This window comes from Synchiropus splendidus, chromosome 18, assembly GCF_027744825.2.
Source record: "Synchiropus splendidus isolate RoL2022-P1 chromosome 18, RoL_Sspl_1.0, whole genome shotgun sequence".
Taxonomy (NCBI): Eukaryota; Metazoa; Chordata; class Actinopteri; order Syngnathiformes; family Callionymidae; genus Synchiropus; species Synchiropus splendidus.
Genome location: NC_071351.1, coordinates 12,534,017 through 12,553,107, shown reverse-complemented (window position 1 = coordinate 12,553,107; position 19,091 = coordinate 12,534,017). Strand labels below are relative to the sequence as shown.

At 44.0% G+C, this 19,091-nt stretch overlaps 1 protein-coding gene across 4 annotated transcripts; it reads right to left on the bottom strand.

Annotated features, from left to right (window-relative positions):
• Positions 1-27: 27 nt before the first annotated feature.
• Positions 28-17,336, bottom strand: LOC128749997 (probable G-protein coupled receptor 153). Of its 4 annotated transcripts, XM_053850066.1 has the most exons (7): positions 16,965-17,336; positions 9,652-10,240; positions 7,245-7,674; positions 6,019-6,208; positions 4,616-4,645; positions 2,864-2,883; positions 28-2,235 (listed from the first exon to the last, which is right to left on the bottom strand). In XM_053850066.1, exons 2-7 carry the CDS (start codon positions 10,023-10,025, stop codon positions 1,393-1,395), a joined length of 1,887 nt encoding a protein of 628 aa, XP_053706041.1. In that variant the 5' UTR covers positions 10,026-10,240; positions 16,965-17,336; the 3' UTR covers positions 28-1,392. The 4 variants fall into 4 exon arrangements, with proteins under 4 accessions (XP_053706041.1, XP_053706040.1, XP_053706042.1 ...); XM_053850065.1 differs by lacking the exons at positions 2,864-2,883; positions 4,616-4,645 and adding an exon at positions 4,099-4,283; XM_053850067.1 differs by lacking the exon at positions 4,616-4,645.
• Positions 17,337-19,091: the final 1,755 nt, after the last annotated feature.

Sequence of the window (19,091 nt, the reverse complement as noted above, 5' to 3'; positions counted from 1 at the left end):
AACATTGAACAAACCAATTTTGTCTTTTCAGATGTTTATTAAAGAAGAAAACAAACATATTAAATGCATACAGTGCAGGTGACAGGAATCTCTCAAATGACAGCTGAGATGATCCATATTTGCATCGTTGCATGTTTAACAGCGCCACCTCCTGGTTGAGAAGTGAAGTCATCCACATGCCAAAATTTACGAAATAGATCAATGGACTAAATAATGTTCTTTCAAGATGCATCGAGAAAAAACAAATAATTGCCCATCAAGTGGTTGTTTTTGGAAAGAAAATTTGTTCTTTTTCATTGTTGATGCCAAGACAGAAAGATACAGAGAACAGCCTTTCAAGCCAAAGAGCGATATTGTGCTGATTTTTTAACATTCAGAATTAATTTCAGCTCCAAAACATGGAGCTAAAATCTTGCATGGCTTGATTGCCTGAGTATAAGATATGACCATTTGCATCCATGCGTAAACCGCGTTCTATTGGAGGAAGGAACAACTCATCGGGGTCCTGGAGGAAATGATTTCGGAGCTTGTGAAGGATGCTTATTTGACCGAGGTCCTCATCTACACTCTCACATTGGAACATTACCCATGAGGCAGGGGTCACTGGGGCATAACCTTTTTGGGTTTTTTTGACTTGAACAACCATCAAACTGGACAGCCAATTTTACACACAATATTTCTGCATTGTGCAGACCGAATCAGTCCCCGGGGCCACTCTCTGCCAGTGTAGGTTATCGCTGCTCTCCTCTCATTAATATACAAAGTACTGGAAGGAATCCTCAAAACAAAAACCTGATCCATACAGGAAACACAAACCATATTAAAAAAACATTAATTATATACACTACATGACATTTCCATCTGGTTTTAGAGCAGGTTCTTAAAAACATAGGGTCCTCACATCATGTCTCACACTGTAATGTATTAGGTTTGGAATTAAGAGGGTATTTGAACATGTGCTGTGACTTACAATGTTGATAAAGCAGTTCTACAAGGTATTAAAAATAGAAAACAATTTTGTAATGTGCTGTGACTTTGATATGGGATGGGATAAAACATATTATCTCTGTACAAATAAACGTTTGGGGCTGAAAGAAACTTTGCGTTACTAATAAAAAAATAATCAATCAATTCAAATTATTCAATGGAAAACAACATCGAACAGCAAAACTATGGTGTAAATGTTCACAGCGCCTAAAAAAAACCGTGTACGTTTCTGTGAGTAACAAACCTTTTCACAAGAAATTCAGTCACCTTTCGACCCAATCTGCCCACCTGACTGCAGCTCCAGCTCAGAGTGAGGTGGGCACCAGTGAACCAGACACCAGTGGTCAGGAGTGTCTCCTAGTGCTGTTCTAGGAACTGAAATAGACTGCAAGTCTGAAGATCAGCTCAGGTGGTGGAGCCCACAGAGTCAGAGCGAAAGGTGATGTACCCCGAGGAGGATGCTGACGGTGTGCTTCCAAAACTGTTTGTGCTTCCTTTGCTCTCGCCTTTACACAGGTGCTTCTGATGTCCCCAGTCACTACAAGCACCGTCCCCCGAGCCGGCTCTCTTGGACTTACAAGACGAGTGTCCAGGAGATCTCTGGCTGCGTCCAGCCGAGGAGACTTCAGCTGGTTTGCCATCACGCAGGCGCTCACGAGATCCTCTTCCAGAAGTGGAAGCTACGGTGTGTTTCCTCCCAGAACCGGGTCTGTCCGGCTTGGGTGAGGTTTCAGGGGAGTTTCCCCGACTGCTGCCTCTTTTGCAGTCAGAAAGTCGCCTGAGTGCTTGTGGCTCATGCTCAAAGTCTGTGAGCGCAAAGTGAGGGAGGAGAATAGCGTGATGCTCGTACACATTAGGGATAAGTGAGATGGTGGATGCTCGCCGCGGGCTTTTCCTGGGGCTCGGAAGCGGCGTCTCATCTATAAAGTTGATCACCTCCTCACGACTGAAGCATCGCAGTTCGTCCTCGTAGCGCTCGTTGCTGCACACGACGCGCGGCAGGTGCCGGAGAGAATGCGAGCTGTCCTCAGAGCGCCGACGCTTACGGTGAGGGTGATGGTGGTGGTGGCTCTCCTCGTGGTAGGACACCAGGCTGCTCCTGCGCCTCTCGTGGCGCGGCAAGGTGGAGCTGCAGTGGGCACTCACTATCATGTCCTCGCTGGAACCCCACCTGTGGAGGTAGGAGGGGATCCGGTCGCTGGTCCACATGTCGGTTTCGTCGTGGGAGTATCTTCTTGTAGGGGGCACCTGGCCGAAACACACAAACCAAACCAGTCACTCTGGAATTGCATGGCTTTCTAAATCACCAAACACCATTCACAATAAGGGAGGGATTGGTAACATTGTTACTGTAGCAGAGTATTGTATAGTAGGGACAGAAAACCACTCAAATCTGTTGCAAAAATCTTCAAAAGGCAAGAAGAGAAACAAAAATATAAATAAATGAATTGTTTAAAAGTGTATCTTGGTCGGCCTCTTTATATCAGTAGACAAGAAACAATTTATTTTGATAAAGACGGCGTATAAGGGCCGGTAAAGGAATAGCTTAAAAAGAAGAATCAAAAGTGTAAGGGGTTGATTTTAGAGATTAAAACACAAAGAAGCGTACACTCATGCACCTTTGGAAATGAATCTGAGAAAATATTACTGGATTTCATGCTCTAAAATGATGCATAATGTTCTTCAAAATTAAGTCAGTGTAGATGTATAATGTTATGAAGCATTTGCGTTTTAAACTCTTAAGTCCCCCTTCACCCGATTTCTGTTTTAAACATGAGGATTTTGGAACTTGTATACAACTTCCCACAGCCCTCATACACCGCCGCAGCATTTTATTTAGATGTAAAGGAGGTAGTTTCCTAAATGTTATACTCACATTCCATTCTGTTCTGACATCTATGCAAGAGAGAGAGGGTTTGTCAGCGTGACGTCAAGAGTCACAAGATTGATATCAGCCTGCCCCCCTGCGCTGGCTTATAGTGAGTTCACAGACATAAGACAGCAGACGATACAGTAGCATTGAGTGTGTTAGATGTGAGCAGCAGAGGGCAGCAGAGGACGGAGGGACATGGTTGGAGGAGAGACAGGATAGAGACAGGAGGACTGAAGGGATGGGGACAGCCAGAGGGGCTTCAGTCTGCTCGAGGAAATTCCACAAGATTCAGGTATCATTCGCTTATTTAATATTCAGAAAAAAATAAATATTAAATGGATAAATTATCAACTAGGCATTGAATTTAGTTGAGACAAATTTACTGCAATAGTATCACAATTGAAAATATTAATAGACAAGTGACATTAAAATGAGGTCATTAAATATTAAATATTGAATGATATGCAGACCAACACACAATCATGTAGAATTTGTGATAATGAGATTCCTACACATCCAGTTGTCAAGTCGCTTCTGTATCACCAAACCAACAACAGATCCTTTACACACAGTGGATGGACTGCCATGTGACGATGGACACAGCAACAACACACACAGTTTGATGAGGTGACAGCTACTGTATACATCTCTGTGTCAAAGTATCGAGAAAATCGTATGTACATTTTGGCTACTTTTTTTGTTTGAAGGTCAAAAACATACTGTTTGGGCTGCAGGCTGTTGATTTCAAGTTGACACAGAGGTCAGGTTGAGGAAGGTTACTACGTATCATCACCACAGTCTTCCAGGTCAATGTCAGCAACTGGAGAGCAGCTAATTCAAATTGAGATATTTAGGTAGAATTGCGAGGTTGTGCAGTTGCCCTAGAAGGCTGCTGGAACAAGCACTGGTGGAGATGCAGGCTGTAGAGGAGCATTAGTGCTGGATCTGAGGGATGGATGCTGGATCCAACGGACACAATGCTTTTGAACATGAGCAGATGTTTCGAGTTTCCTGGACCTTCTGAAAACGTCTTACCAAACTAAGGAATGTGTTGCTGCGGCTGCCTATGACGAACACTTGAGTTTATCAACTAAAACTGCACAAAAATACATATGTATTTGGGAGGAAAGAATAGGTCGGATTCAAGCAGGATGCTACCATTTCACCATGCACATGTCATTCAAAATAATTCAATCGATCAGATCAAAGGAATGAAAAATCAATGGAAAAAAAGATACCTGCAAATACTGCATTTTATCTTCCTGTTGTTCCCTCAATGAATACCCTTGCGGGATCCCCCTTTCTAAGGTTGAGAACTCAAACTTGGCATTATGGTCTATGGTCACGATTTCAGGCGCCGAGCTATAGTCATATGGTCTGTCATATATTAAGTCGGCATGAATTCCTCCATCTTGGCTGTTTTCTGCAAAGCGCAGAAAAGCACGAGCGTCAGGATTAGAGAGCATCGGACTCACTACACAAGACAGACAGACAAACAGACGAATAGATAAAGAGAGACACGTTCAATTGTTCTCTGATTTCTTGAGTCTGTTCAGGGATCCGTACACAAAGATGTCAGTCGCTAGTTCAACCAGCAGAACGCTTTCCAAATTGCTGCTTCCATGTTCTATCCAGTTGGAGATGGATGTAAAATGTGTGTCAAGAATGAAAAGATGGCAGCAGCTTTTTGCACAAGCAGCGTGGCATGCAAGTCAGTAGCTTTGGAAAAGAGCAGGAAACAATCCTCATACATACAACTGAGATGACTTATACATGGCAAGCCCTCTGGAAGAGAAGCAGAGAACTGGCAGTGTTAATTATCACACACAACATGGACCCTGAGCTGCTCTAAGGCTCCTGCCGGACAACATGCAATTATCAGGGAGGGTGTCAAAGAGAGAAGATCAAAAGCAGTTTATATACAGAAGGTTTTTCTTTGCTGCGGCCCAAAAATCAGTTTCATCTTCACTCACCTTTGATAGATAAAACACCAGAGCTCTTTTTTTTTAATTACAACAAGCAATCCTTCTAGTAGTCTGCTGTTAATATTCATGGTGTATTTGTGTCACTGAGCACTTGTTTCTTTAGCACATAAAGAAGCACAAGGTCCTTTACCACATCCTGCAAAAGATGACAGCATGAAACTTTTTTACTTTAACTAGAACTCTCCCAGCACCTGGGGCTCACTGTCTCACCACAAACCAGAGCCACCATCATGGTATGTTTGATAATGAGTCATATCATCATGAAAACTTGCGTGTCAGGGTCACGATTATTGAGGTTCATGCAGCGTTACAAGACACGTAATGTAAATCCATTTGCAGTAGTGCCTGACATAAAAACCGTCCAGTGTTTAAGTGCTGCCTTCTGTAAAAGTGGTTATTAGATTGTGTCGAAATGTGTCTAATAACTACCTTTATATTGAGAAAGCTTTATTTATGATGTACATAAAATGCAATCATATAGCTTTATAGATGTACTGCCATTAAAAATGTACTTTTTTGTGCTGGTAACTCGGTATTTATTCATTTTTATCCATCATAGCAAGGCCCTTTGTCTTCGTCCTATCTATCTTAAGGCTTGGCGGCTCCTCATGACAGTCGCCGCATATGATGTGGCCCCAAAGGAAATTGAATTGCCCACCCCCGATCAATAGTTTGATCTACCTTGTGGGCGTCTCTGTGTTAATATTGTTACATCAACCATGCGCTCTTGTTTCAGCACCATAGTCAGTTCCCTGTCCGCGCAACCATCACTGCAGCTACAATTAAAGATTCAAATTATGTCGCAGGCAATAACTTTATTTTTGACCCTTATATGTAAAAATTTGGTGACGTATTCGCTGTCTTATTCCCTCATTTTCTCTCTACATACAACCATTGTTGAAAAACAGCACCAAATCCTGTCTAAACTGCAACAAATGCAGGACTATAAATGCATATTAAAATGTCAGAGCTCGGATTTCAACTCATACCTGAACACACAAAGGAAAAACTATCTTTTAGAAGCATTAGATTTATATTTTTAATTAATGTGAGGTGTGATCATCACACTTTTTGATGAGTTGTTTGGTGACAAAAGACGAAGCGTTTACATTCATAGAGGAAGTTGGAGGAACAGGGAAGAGGGGGAGGAAGGGAAGCAGTCGGGTGTCTTACCCTCATCCACGTCATCATTGGACATAATGGCCACACACTTCTCCCACACCATGCGAATGTCAGCTCGGTAGCGGTCACATGCCCAGAGGAACATGGGCAGCAGGATGGACTGAGCGATGGAGCACCACAGCACACACAACACCATCCAGTTGTAGGAGCGGTCGAACTTGAGACTGGCAAAACTCACCACCTGTGCAGCGAGCGGAAATGGCTTACTGCGTTTCACATCAGAGGCGATCCACTTTCAACCGGGCACCACAGACAACATCTTAAAAATGCACTTTGAAACGTAAACAAATGGGCTGCTACTTGTGAGACACGACTGCTAAACTTTTGTTTTTTGAAGATTATATAGATCATCATGACACACTGATGGAAGAAGAGACAGGGTAAGTCAGACCAGACAAGGCGACGCAGATAGCATCAGAGGACGCAACAACACAAAACATGTGAGACAAGAACAAAAAATGAGACCAGTGGAGTCATTAAAGCAACACAGCAAAACAGGATGAGACAAAGAACAGATGCCACAATGATAGGAGAATTGTTGTAGATAATTGTGTTTACAGACTTGGGGTTCTATTCATGAAGTTCCAATTGTGATTATTTTTGGTGTCCCAAATAAAGTTTTATCCTATTTCATCTTATCTTAACACAAGCTGATCACTGTCTCATGACTCAGCTGCTATACACACACACACCCCATCAAACACAAAGTTGACCTACTTACAAGCACAGACGAGTGGAAACATTTAAGTTCATGTAAATAATAAATCAGCACAGTATGCCAACAGGATACACAGTAAGATACACAGTGCCAAGTCCAACCCTGAGATGATACTGTAAGTGCACATCCAGCGAGACATGGTTCTTCACAAAACTAAAGCAGAAAATTTGAAAGGAAGAAGTCACATAATTTATTATTGTAATTGTTTGTCTTTCCATGCTGGGGTTAAGGTCAAGGCTGAAGCCCAGAGTGAAGCAGACACTGTCACTTTCAAGTCCAATTTGAGGAGCTTACTTGAAAATGCTCTTGGTAAATGGGAACAAATGTTTCTGAAATGGCAGACAATGTCGCCTGACAAGGAGGTTTCATTAAGAATTTAGAGATGGGGAATAGTTTGGTCTCCTGAGAGAGCTTTTGAAGAGACCATCCAGCTGTCACCTGATATTGCGCTCACATTAACCAATTAAAAGCAAGACAGAAGTGGCTGCAGTTCACTCACCAGAATGGGGAAACCGGTCAGGAAGTCATAGATGAGAACAATCCCACTGATCAAGTACGTGATCTGCAGCGAGGTCTTGAGAGGTTCTGACCCATCGATCGAGGATCTGCGCTTCCCTTGGGCGTCCTCAACCACGATGGTGGGGACATTGAATTTGTTTTTGTCTGCTTTGTGGCCCGCCTGGATGGAGAAGGTCTGGAAAAGGGCGATACCGATACAGATGACGCCCATGGTTACGCTGCCACCGATCAGGAGCAGGAAGCAAACGCCGAAGCCCAGGCCAATCTCCGTCACAATGAATCGGCAGTCAGAGGTGTAGAAGCGGTCGATGGTGTCGTGCCAGCCCACGGCTGGAAGCGTGGACAGGATGAAGGACACCATCCAGATCCCCATCACAGTGTGGACCGCTTGTTTCTTAGTGTTACTCAACCTGGAGGAAGAAGAATGATGGAACACTGGAAAAAGATTTGCTTTCATACGGTATATCACAAGCAAAAGAAATGCCATGAAGCTTCATTCATTTCTACCATGAAAACACACTCCATGAGACACCGTGGACCAACATGTTTACGGACAGCACAGGCTCATTTTAAAAGTGCATTCAAAGTCAGTCACAGCTTTCTAAAGAAATGCAGAAGGGAAATTGGGCGGCGAGAACTCCAACAGCAGGCAGAAAACCAAAGAGCTGAAAGATACATTCAGAGACGACGGACGCTCGTCTGAATCATTTTGATAAACGAAGGCACGGAAAGGAAATCAATATCTCCCTTATGGGAAAGACGCACTGTTTATCTCTTCTTTGGTCTATTTGTCATCTGGGTCTCTTTTTTTGGCGAGATTTCTATTTCCTCTCACCCCCCACCCTCCGACTGTAATTGTTACAGTCAAGCAATTTTCTTGAGTGTGTTTGTGTCCTCAGGCAGAAGCACTTTTCAAAGCTTACAAAACTGCATCCCGTACATAGTACACAACATTAAATTTAAGCTGGGTTTTACTGATTTCCAAAACACCTTTGTTTGCCAACTACAGGTCGCTGTGTCAGCAAAATACCGGAGCTCCTTACCATGTAAGTTTCTAGGGTTAAACAACGTTCAGTCAAAAATCTGGGTAAGACATGTTCTTAGGAACTGAGGTCAGAGTGCAATGAAGCCACTTGGACGCCTTTAGAAAGGGCAGCATAAGCCGTGCACACGAAGTAGGTCTTGCTGTCGTTGTGAGTAATAACGCCAGCCCTCCCTGAATATGCCCGGAGTACATACGATTGCATCACAGAGCTGCTCCAATCTATTAACATAGCCAGAGATGGCTGCAGAAGAAAACCTCATGAGAGAGTGAGAGTCAGCCGATGGGAGCAGCTGCTCAAGTACAAGGCTGGAATTCATAATTCAGGCTTTCTGCGTGTGTTCACCACAAAGACAAGACGACCATGATATCTCAAATATGAGGCACTTTAAATGAAAGATGAATGGAGAGCGTGATCCTTCCACTTTGTTATCAAAACTGACTCCAAAAATATGCATACGAGGCATCTTCTTATCTGCCAAAGCTTCCACCAGGGCGACGCTGATGTTCTGCGTTCACCCTGCACCATGGAGTCGTCTGCCTGCATGGCCTATATCTCATCTTCATTTATTCAGTGCTACTTCTCGACGTGGCATGTTGTCAGAAGCCGTGTGAAGCTGGCAAATGCTCAGTGGCTTCATCATGGTGTTTCCCAAAATAACACAACCAGCACATGTCAGCAGGAGCAACTTCCCCTGATCAAGAGACTCCCTCGCCATGACACGAGTAAACACTTTGACAGCAGAATAAATTTGAGCTGAGTTCCCACCCGTGTGGAGGGAAATCCCCCAAGAACTCTCCCGAAATCATCTTGGCCTCTGCCAATCACAGAATAACGCCATAACAGATGTCAGTAAAAGTGAGAGGGGAATCGTGTTCTTTGTGCCACCTGTGTGTGTCGTAGGAGCACTGTGACACTACTGCCACCTGCTGTTTGATGGAGTTCATTGCACCCTTTGATGTAAAGCAGACAAAATAAATGTAGGCCAATAATGATGGGTAAAAAAATGTGGCAATTAAATTAAAAGAAACATACTATTGTAAATTACAGACTATTGAGCGCAACGTTCCCGTCTACAAGGCGCCAGTGATTTCTGCGTACCCAACTTAAAATGCATGAAGATCACTTCCAAACTAGTTTGAAAAACGGACTCCAGGATCGAGACTGATCCAACAAACAAATCTTTCTGTAAGAATCATGCATAGTTTTTTTTTAAATAAAAGCACTCTAAATGTTTCAAGGTTAATAAAATGGCGATGACTTTATGGGCATGATGTGATGAGGATGAAAACTGGAAATTGTTGGAGAGAAAAAAGTAGGAGCTCATAGTAATCCGTTTCCTACCTGTAGTTGACAGGCCAGCGCACCATCCACATGCGGTGATAAGAGAGCGAGGTGACGGAGAAGCAGGTGACCAGAGTGAGGGTGTAGAAGGTGGAGACAAACACCTTGCACAGTCCTTCGTTCCACTCATAGTTGGAGTGCTGCCGGCGCAGCGTGATGACACAGTACATGGTGATGGGGATGGCCATGTTGAGGATGTGCGTCCCCGCCAGCGTGCAGATGAGGAACTCCAGCGGCTTCCACTTCTTCTGCTTGGCGCTGACGCTGAGAATGCTCCACGTATTGGCCAGGATGGACACACCGGAACAGACCAGCCAAGCCAGCGTGTTGGCATTGATAACGTCATACTTCATGGTGGTCAGCTCATCCACCATGTTGGAGCGGAACACTGCAGAGCCTGGGGGGTCGTGGGGAACCGTCGGCGATCACAGGTGAGGAGAAGAAGGAGATGGTGTTGGGCAGGAGGGGATGCCGGGTGTTGAGCGAGGCTGGCATCCTACCTGGGTGGGCACACACTCTCCATGAGACCACCACAGGAGGAGAAGCACATGATCTTCTGAGGCCAGCAGGAGCAGACAGACTCAATCACCTGGAGCGGAAAAAGAAAAGGCTTCAGGACCAGACAGGAACATGATGTAATGAAAAAATATTGCTCAGCAAAACGCATTAATAATCCTCCATCAGGCATAATCCCTCACCCCTGCGAACCAATTATGCTAATCACTAAATTGTGTTACCCTCCACACAGAAAGTCATCTATTTCATGTGGTTCAGCGAGAACAGTGATCAGCCAGACGCAGACACAGTAGGCCTTCATTATGTGGGTCTCACACAAGACAACTAAAACAAGAATGCATTTAGGATTAAAAAAAAGCCAGGGCGCTTCACCCCGTCTTTTACAGGAAATTAAAATGCGATGCCTTGTAAAACACGCAAGAAATGATCACGATAATTACTCCCAGATTTGTCAGTTTCATTCCCGAAACTCCTCAGTGGGAGAATCCACAACGCCTTTTAACAAAACGCTGCGCACAGCTGGGGCCTGTTGTCACATCCATTTCCAGTCTTTTGCTTGTCCAAACACTCATGTGCTGAGGGCAAGACCCCTGAGAGGGGACACAGGAAAAGACAAGACCCACGTCACCGCCGTTCTGCTCTCACTCACATTAATAGACCACTTTCACACTTTGCTCCGCTGATAATTGCCGCATTACATCAAGAACAGGCATTCAAGTCCTGATAAATTTAGTGAGAAGAGGTCATAAATACTGACGCAAACATGATTATTGCCGCCCAAACTGTTAAAACTGAAAAATTCCCCGGCATCCACAGCTCTCTGCACTTTTGTAAATTACAATATAAAGTCAACAAACGGCAAAAATATATTTTTTCAAAAGAGCATCAAGCCTGAGTTCCATTAATAATACAGGCCCGGAGATCCAGCTGAGCCTGCTGGATTTGTTTGATGGGATAACGTGTCTGCAGTGTTCTAATACTCGGGTCCTTTTTTGCTTCGGGCTGAAATGTAAAAAGATCCAAAGCTTTGATGGAGAAATCTCCAGGTGGTTGTTGAATGGAGAGAGAATGAGAGACTAAGCCAGCATTAGTTTAAAAAATGCCTGCAGTTTTGGGTAAATTTTACAAGGAAAAAAGTCCTATACATGTTCATAAAGCTGCAGGAGGTCCATTGAATCAGTTGAGAGGGCAGCGCCCGGCGATATGAAGCCTCTCATTCTGTTGGCCTGGGAACACATCAAGGACTTTTTCCCAAAGGAAAGCTGGCGGAGGTGTCTGGGGAGAGTCTCTGCCTCTGCATTTAACTCATTACCTCATTGACCCAAATCTCAAAGCTAAGGACAGGGGGTCAGTTGAAGGAAAATATCGATCTAAAAATACCCTCGATCAACTCAGAATTATATAAACTGTTTTTGAAGTGCTTTGTCAGGGTCACAGCGACTTCTTCTAAAGTTCATCCACACTCCCTTTCCGAACTTGGGCGACGACTGGTCAAAGTGGAAATGCGAGCATGGGTGAAATGAGCTTAAAAGAAAGGCGACAAGGTCATTTAAATAAATCCTGTACAAAGTGTTCCGTGCTGTCTGAGATGGAGCAACGTCCAGCTGCGTGCTACACCTTCAGATAATGGCAGAAATTAGGGGTTCGGTACCGATCCGAGGCCCGGCTAATATAACAAACATGCTCAGAGACACACTGTACTCCCTCGAGCGGAGACATCAAACAAAGCGCTCTCCCGAGAAACGCACAAATGAAGTTCCTTCAAAAGGACAAACGAGCAGCAGGCATCAACTCAGATTTCTGGATATGAATGCACGGACGGAGGGATTGAAGCGACTGGGAACCAGACAGATCTGAAGGAGGAACACGTCTGCGTTGGTCTTTCTTATTCTCAATTGTCACCAGGCTTTTTTTTTTTTAAACAGACCTCAGGCTGAGCTGTAAAGGGAGTCGAAGCTTTGATGCAGGAATCACCAGGTGGTTGAGATCTGTTGAATGTGAACTGAAAAAAAATATATCAGCCGCATCACACACTAGTACTGCATCAGACTCAGTTCGCCGTGGACAAGTACTCCAAACGTCCAAACAGAGAGCTGCGACAGATTATTTATTGTAAAAATCAACACAGCGTGACAGGTCATAGTGAACAGCAGTAAAATGAGCTGCAGACCTTGAGAGTTCATCCTTTCCACTACACACTGAACACCAAGTGTTTCCACCAGAGACAATTTCATGTCATCAAAATGTCCTCCCTACATTTCCATCCGTTTAAATTTGTTGCCTCTATCACTTGAAAATGACCAAAACTAAATGCGCAAGACTCAGTTCATCCCATTTCTCAGTCAGGCAAACATTTGCAAACCTGCTTCATTCCCGCGGGACCCACAGTCACATGTGCACACTTTGGCGGGTGTAAGGCTGGGAACTGACACAAACGCCTAAATGGGACACACTGTCTTCATCCATCCCACAGAGTGTCGGAGGAGCAAATGTTCTGAGCCTGCGGAATAATCGTCACTAAAAAAAAAAACACCTGGTAAGTCAATGACAGCATTGAAATAATCGCATCAGTCCAGTCCCTGAAACACTTGACTGATGGCTCCTACTAACTGCTCACTCCCCGGCTGCCCGCAGGACCACTGAGCCGAACGTGTCCTCCACACAGAGCAAATCAGCTGTGACAATTACAAGCACACGAAAGAGACTCGCTCTTGAATATGTCAGGATATTGGATGTTAACCGCCTGGCTCACTGAGGTGTGAACAGGAGGAATCATCTTGACAATCAAATATTCAGCAAATGAAAATGCTCATTTAATAGAATATATACATGTCATGTTCTAATCGATTTTGCCCACAGGCTTGACCGACTAGATTCCATTTGAGGTATGAAATGAGTTTTCATGTCATGGCAACCAGCCAAAAAGTAATATCATGAAATCTAATAAAAGTGTGCACATTAAGATAGCTGTCAATCAAACATGGAAATTCTTTAAAAAGGCTGCCTCTCCTGCCATGGGTCGTATCATAGCGCCACCTGGTGTACTGGAAGGCTGAAATAAAATGCAGAAATCTGAAATGTAGAATTAAACAGAGGGTCTATAGTTTATGTGAATTGCAAAAGGAACAGGAGTCAAGTGAGGAGTGAAGCCTGAGCACAGAGGTCACCAATAACAAGAGAACATGCAGTGTTTCAGAAGTTCTGCTATTTCTGGATGGAAAATGTGACCCAGGGCCAGGACAGGATGTGCACTGTGTATCAGTCAGAACTGTGTTTAAAGGACGGCATGGAATGAGAACTCTGATGAATGAAGATGCAACATCCTCTTTTGAAGGACTTGGTGAACTCAGGCAGAAACTTTCTAGGCCCAGGCTCTCTTGGTGAAAAAAGCCAAGCCACGCCAATGAGCTGAAGTTTGCAGCAAGGGGAGAAACCCCACATTCTAGAGGTGGCCCATATATATTCGGTCTAATAAATCAGCTAGTACAGTAGTAGGTGGCTTCTCCAAGCTTCCCTGACAGGTATGATTCATGGGTGTGTGGCCAGCATGTCATGCCTGGAGCTGTCAGAAAGGCAAATACTCGACCCCTTCAGGCAGCATCCCCAGAGTTACCCCTCACTGACTTCCAGTATATGACGTAGGAAAGTGAGCATGGATGTTGCTCCACACTGACACACCGCTTTACTAAGTTGAAGTACGTTCTCCTGGGCTAGATGAGGAATGACTAATAATCTACTGCAGTGGTCCCCAACCTTTTTATCATTGCGGACAATTGGAACGTGGCCTGGGGGGCATGAAGTTGCCACTTTGACCTGTCATATAAGGCCTTTGCATGTTTGTGCGCCCACTAAGACTCACTCCTCTCGACCAGTGCCCATACGCTCTCTGACTCTGGTTGCTATGGTAACGTTTAAACGTGCCTTCAAAATTGCATATAGATACACCACAATATCGAATATAAAGTGCATGAAAATTTTAACTCACAATATTGTTAAATCGATGGGAGTTTCTCTGCAACAAGACGGTCCTATCTGGGAGTGATGCTGGACCGCGATAAATCCATATTTCAAGTACGACTCCTGGTATTGTTTGTTAAAAACTTCATCTTGGAAGTCGTAGGCTCTTCTGTCTCTTCACTGAAGCTTTTCCCCTTCGCATAGAAACGTCTGTTTCCTACTCATTTTGGGAGCATGTGGGTTAAATTTTGGCTCTTAAGTGACCAAGGCTTAACCGAGAGAATATGGTCATTTTTCAAAAGATCCTTCACACTCACATCATACACAAAAAGGAAATAACAAATTATTTCTTGTGCGGCCCAGTACCAATTGATCCATGGACCGGTAACGGCCCCCAGCCCGGGGGTTGGGGACCGACACACCTAGACACACCGAGCTAGTGGATAAAAGAATGAATGAACAGAGTTGAGACTATTCATTAAAACATTTCTTCACAAAAAACGTTCAGGTCACCCTTCAGCCATCTCAACTTGTGGTATGCCAATATTGATCTCCACATGCTTCTTCTCTGCAGTGGAATCAACTGCATGCAACTGTTGCATAGCAACTGCACCACACTTGAGAAGTAATTAAGCAGAAAAGGGGAAGAAAGCGGCTTCTTAAACACGGCACTAACTTTGACAGGCCACTGTGTAGCCAGCAACCTGTAACCGATTATTTGAGCAACAAAGGATCAGAGAAATCAATTGAAGGAGAGCTTTTTATAATGTATCTACTAACAGTAAAAAGCTGGTGTTGCAAATTAAGTTGACCAACTTGATCATGGCCCTAAATATTATTTGAAGGTGGAGCGACACAACAACAAACAAGGATATTTATGCATAATTCATGACCCACGACATTCTTAAATGAGCTTAAAAGGGCTTTCAAATCAAGTCGTCTTGAGTGTTTTTCCACAATGAATAAGCTCACAGAGAAGGGGACAGCTCGCATTACCGCAGCTGAGGGACCCCCCTCAGCTCATGTTAGTGGAAGAGTATCCTGTTACGTGAGATGACACCAGAAAACAAAGTTATGAAAACACTCTTTCCAGCCATTTCATCCACACCTTTCACATAAGGGAGGAAATGCGAGTTTGAATTCCAGATTCATGACCGACAAATCTACTCTATTCCAGAAAAATATTGTGCTGTTTTTGAAGTGGTGATATTCAGCCTCACTGCATCAAAAGACTCAAGTTTTAGGGATCAAAACAGACGCCTTCATATGTATAAAGGAGATGTTAATACGGTTTGGTCATTACTGAAAGGTCTCACGATGAGTGTCGGCTTAAGCAGCATTATTAAGAGAGGGGGTCAAAATGTATCCTCTTCATTACAGGCCAAAATCCTCACTCATCAATGAGGCTTGAATGAAAGCAGCTTCATCAGCAGGTTTTGCTGGTGGAGCCAGCTCTTGACAGCAGGTTGAGAATTGTCTCAGTCAGGATGTGTCAGAAGAAAACGGCGTCCACTGTGTGCAGCGGAAGCATCTCTTGAGGCAGCTCAGGAGGACAGTCTTCACTCAGTCTGGTCCTTCAGTACAGCCAGCTGCGAACATACACTCCTGCTCAGTAAAAGGAGCTGGTGAAGAAAAATTACCTGCTTATACTGTGTACACCAGGTGCGACCTCAGCAACACACTAAAACATTGCAACAAGGTCCCACAGTGAGGCGACTCAAGCAGCATGTGTCGGGCCAAGTTGTTGAATTTTCCATTGTGTAATCGCAGCGGCGCTTCCTGTACAAGTCAAACCTCCTCCAGCTACGAGTGGGTCACTGCTCACCATATGGCAGACGCTTTCTCCAAGACGACACGTGCAAACACTCCACCACATAATGGCATCCCAAATCTGATTGTGAATCTTTAACAGGTGTTTTTTCTGCTGTCAAACTTAACAGGCTGTAAAGGAATATTGGTTGGCGTGGTGCGGGGGAGTGTAAACACAGGCTAACACGGTCAAAGGAAGGACGGAATCCGCTGAAATGTCACATGCGGTTTAAAAAAAAACGGAGATCAGGCAGACTGACAGAGACTAGTAAAGCCCTAAAATATGCTACAAGTATTCCTTTCATCATTATCTTTTCAATGCCACCAGTAATAAAGATGTGTGACTACTAGTTTGCCTTTTATAAGCATTATAGTTTATCTGCCAACCACCCTCAGATGCTAGAACTTTTCAAACAAGGATTCAAAGTTCTGCTCTTTGGCTTCTGTATTATGTGTCATGTAAACACTATATTGGAAGTGACTTCTTAAAGAGGAGTAAAAGTAAGTTTAATAAGCCTGGAGTAAAGGTTTAAAAAGGTAGAGAACCAGAAGAGGAGGGTGATCACTCATTCGCCGACGGGAAGACACCTGGGATGGTGTCCTGAGTGGGAATATGAATGTCAAGGAGGACTACTATGTAATGTACATTTAAAAATGTGATGCTGAAACTCGATCAAACATTAAGAGAGGAAACTGCAGTAAGTACAGCGTGAATTAGTTCCATGGTCACTAATATTTAATGTGTTTTATGTATGAATATAAATGAAATTATGCTGTTCAGTGAAAAGCTTGTCAGTAAAGGTTTGAATAGTATACGTTTAGCTTGTTATTGTATAAGCATCACTGATTCATTGAGGCCATCTTAACACTAACTAGTCGAGCGTAAAAACTGAATGCAAGCATCGAAATAGGTCGGTTTACCTGTGAAGCGACTTTAATCCAGTCATTCTTACCGGTTATAGTAGAAGAGGGCGCCACCTGTTTGGACAAATTATCTTGAATAAAAACAAAAAATGTGAGGAGTTTCTTACCTTCACGTCGGTCTCTTTGGGTTTTGTATCCGTTCTTTTGTGATAATCTGGTTGGAAAAGTAGCTTAGTCCACAGAACTGGACGGCAGGGAAGTTAAAGAAGTAACCTGCCCAGCGATGGGTGTTCCCAGAGAAACCACATCACCACAGCTGACGGCTACTCCTCTTGATTCTTCTTGTCCTCTTTGTCTCATTGACCGCTGGAGCGATGTCACACCATCGAGCACTCCGATTTGAAGTCAACAAATCTTCCCCACGGTGCGAGAAAACTCGATCAAGCCTTCCGAAAACGCGATATTATCGGGTCAAAACATAGATACGATGCTCTATTTAGCGAGGCTGGAGGACGGCTGAGGCATGACTCCGGCGCGCCCCCGAGAACACAGGCGCGTTCACGCAAAGACGCTCCGCGGCCGTGGGAGTGAGCCGCAATAAGAAATAATTCATGAAAAAAGAGGTCGGCACAGCGAAAGGATGAGAATGACTGCGTTTTATTGCACATGTGAAGTAGAACAGAATCGCCGTGAAATATTGACATTGAAACGAATCACGTGATTCCCAGATCGCAAAGTGAACAACAATAATGTTTGGAAATATGAAGAGCTGCGAGTCTTCCACATCTATGAATCGCATTAAAGCTTGTTATTCATGCTTCTTTAAATGGGCCCTTTTCATTGACATTATATGACTCGTTATGTAAGACCCCCTTCCCTGATTCCTGATTCACCAAAGCGTTTTTCCTCCTCCAGGGCTTTAGATTGTACCCAGCGAGGAGTCTGCACACGAGAGACCGATGTGAGGGACCATTTCTCCTCGTTTTATTTGCTTTATTTTGCAATAATAAGCCACTCCTGCCATTATGTAAGTACGTAAGTAAGTACGAGATGCATGCAATAGATGTGGTCAGATAAATGATTTGTGCAATTCAGGATAAGAAAATTAAATGTATTTTACATATATATATATATATATATATATATATATATATTCCTTCCTTCTTCCACCGCTTATTCAGAGTCAGGTCGCGGAGGCAGCATTCGGAGCAAGGAAGCCCAAACTTTCCGGTCTGCACAAACCTCCTCCAGCTCATCCCGATGGACCCCAAGGCGTTCCCATGCCAGACCAGAGACATAATCTCTCCAGCGTCCTGGGTCTTCCCTGGGGTCTCCTCATGCCCGGAATAGCTGGTTCCTCTCGATGTGGAGGAGCAGCGGCTCCACCCCAAGGTCCTCCCGGATGACCGAACTCCTCACCCTATCTCTAAGGGTGCGCCCAGCCACATATATATATATATATATATATACACGTTCTTCTGCTACAGGCAACTCTATTTAATAACCTTAGTTAAGTAGTACCAATGTGAGACGAGAAATCAGCCAGTGAGTGTGAACCATCATTAAAATGAGGTGGTGACTCAGTGGAGACTTGAGGTGCGTATTATTTCAATACAGCTCGTAAAGACTCTGTTTGAAACTTCAAACATTCTTCAGTTGTCTGATGGGAGCCAGACAAAAGAGCGGGACTGTCCAGGGAACAGAGAAGTCTGTGAGGAATCGAAGAAGAATTCAGTTTAAATCAAATGAAACGTGAGCCTCTTGATAGAATTAAAAGCTGTCTGGAAAAAAAAGGTGTTTATTTATCTCACTTTATCTCCTCTAATAAATCATCTAAATTATTTTCAGTGACTTTCAGTTCTCATTCTAGACTTAGATTTTTAATCTTGGGATGTCAACATCTTGATTTTAGCGACCAAAACTTTGCTCCTTATTTTTCTTGTGAGTCAGATCCGGATGTACTGAAGCAGCTTTGAGGCTTTTATTTCGCACCTTGGTCTGAAATGATGGCTGGTGGACACGGCACAGGGATTTGTTAAAAGAGGCTCTGTGTCCATCTCCAGCCTCCTCGGTGTGATGCTAGGTGACCTGGAAGTAAAAAGTAACAGAAGGCATTCCCTCCCACAGTTCCAGCGGCACCGGGCTGTCCTCGCTCTCCTCGTCAGCTCCACAAGCTGAGCGTCTTCCTGACTGCTTTCCCATCTGGGACTCCAATTCAGAGTTTGTGTGCCTTAGGAAGAGAGGGAGCTTCATTTAACAGAGCGCCCCGGTGGAATAAAAAAGGGGGGGTTCCA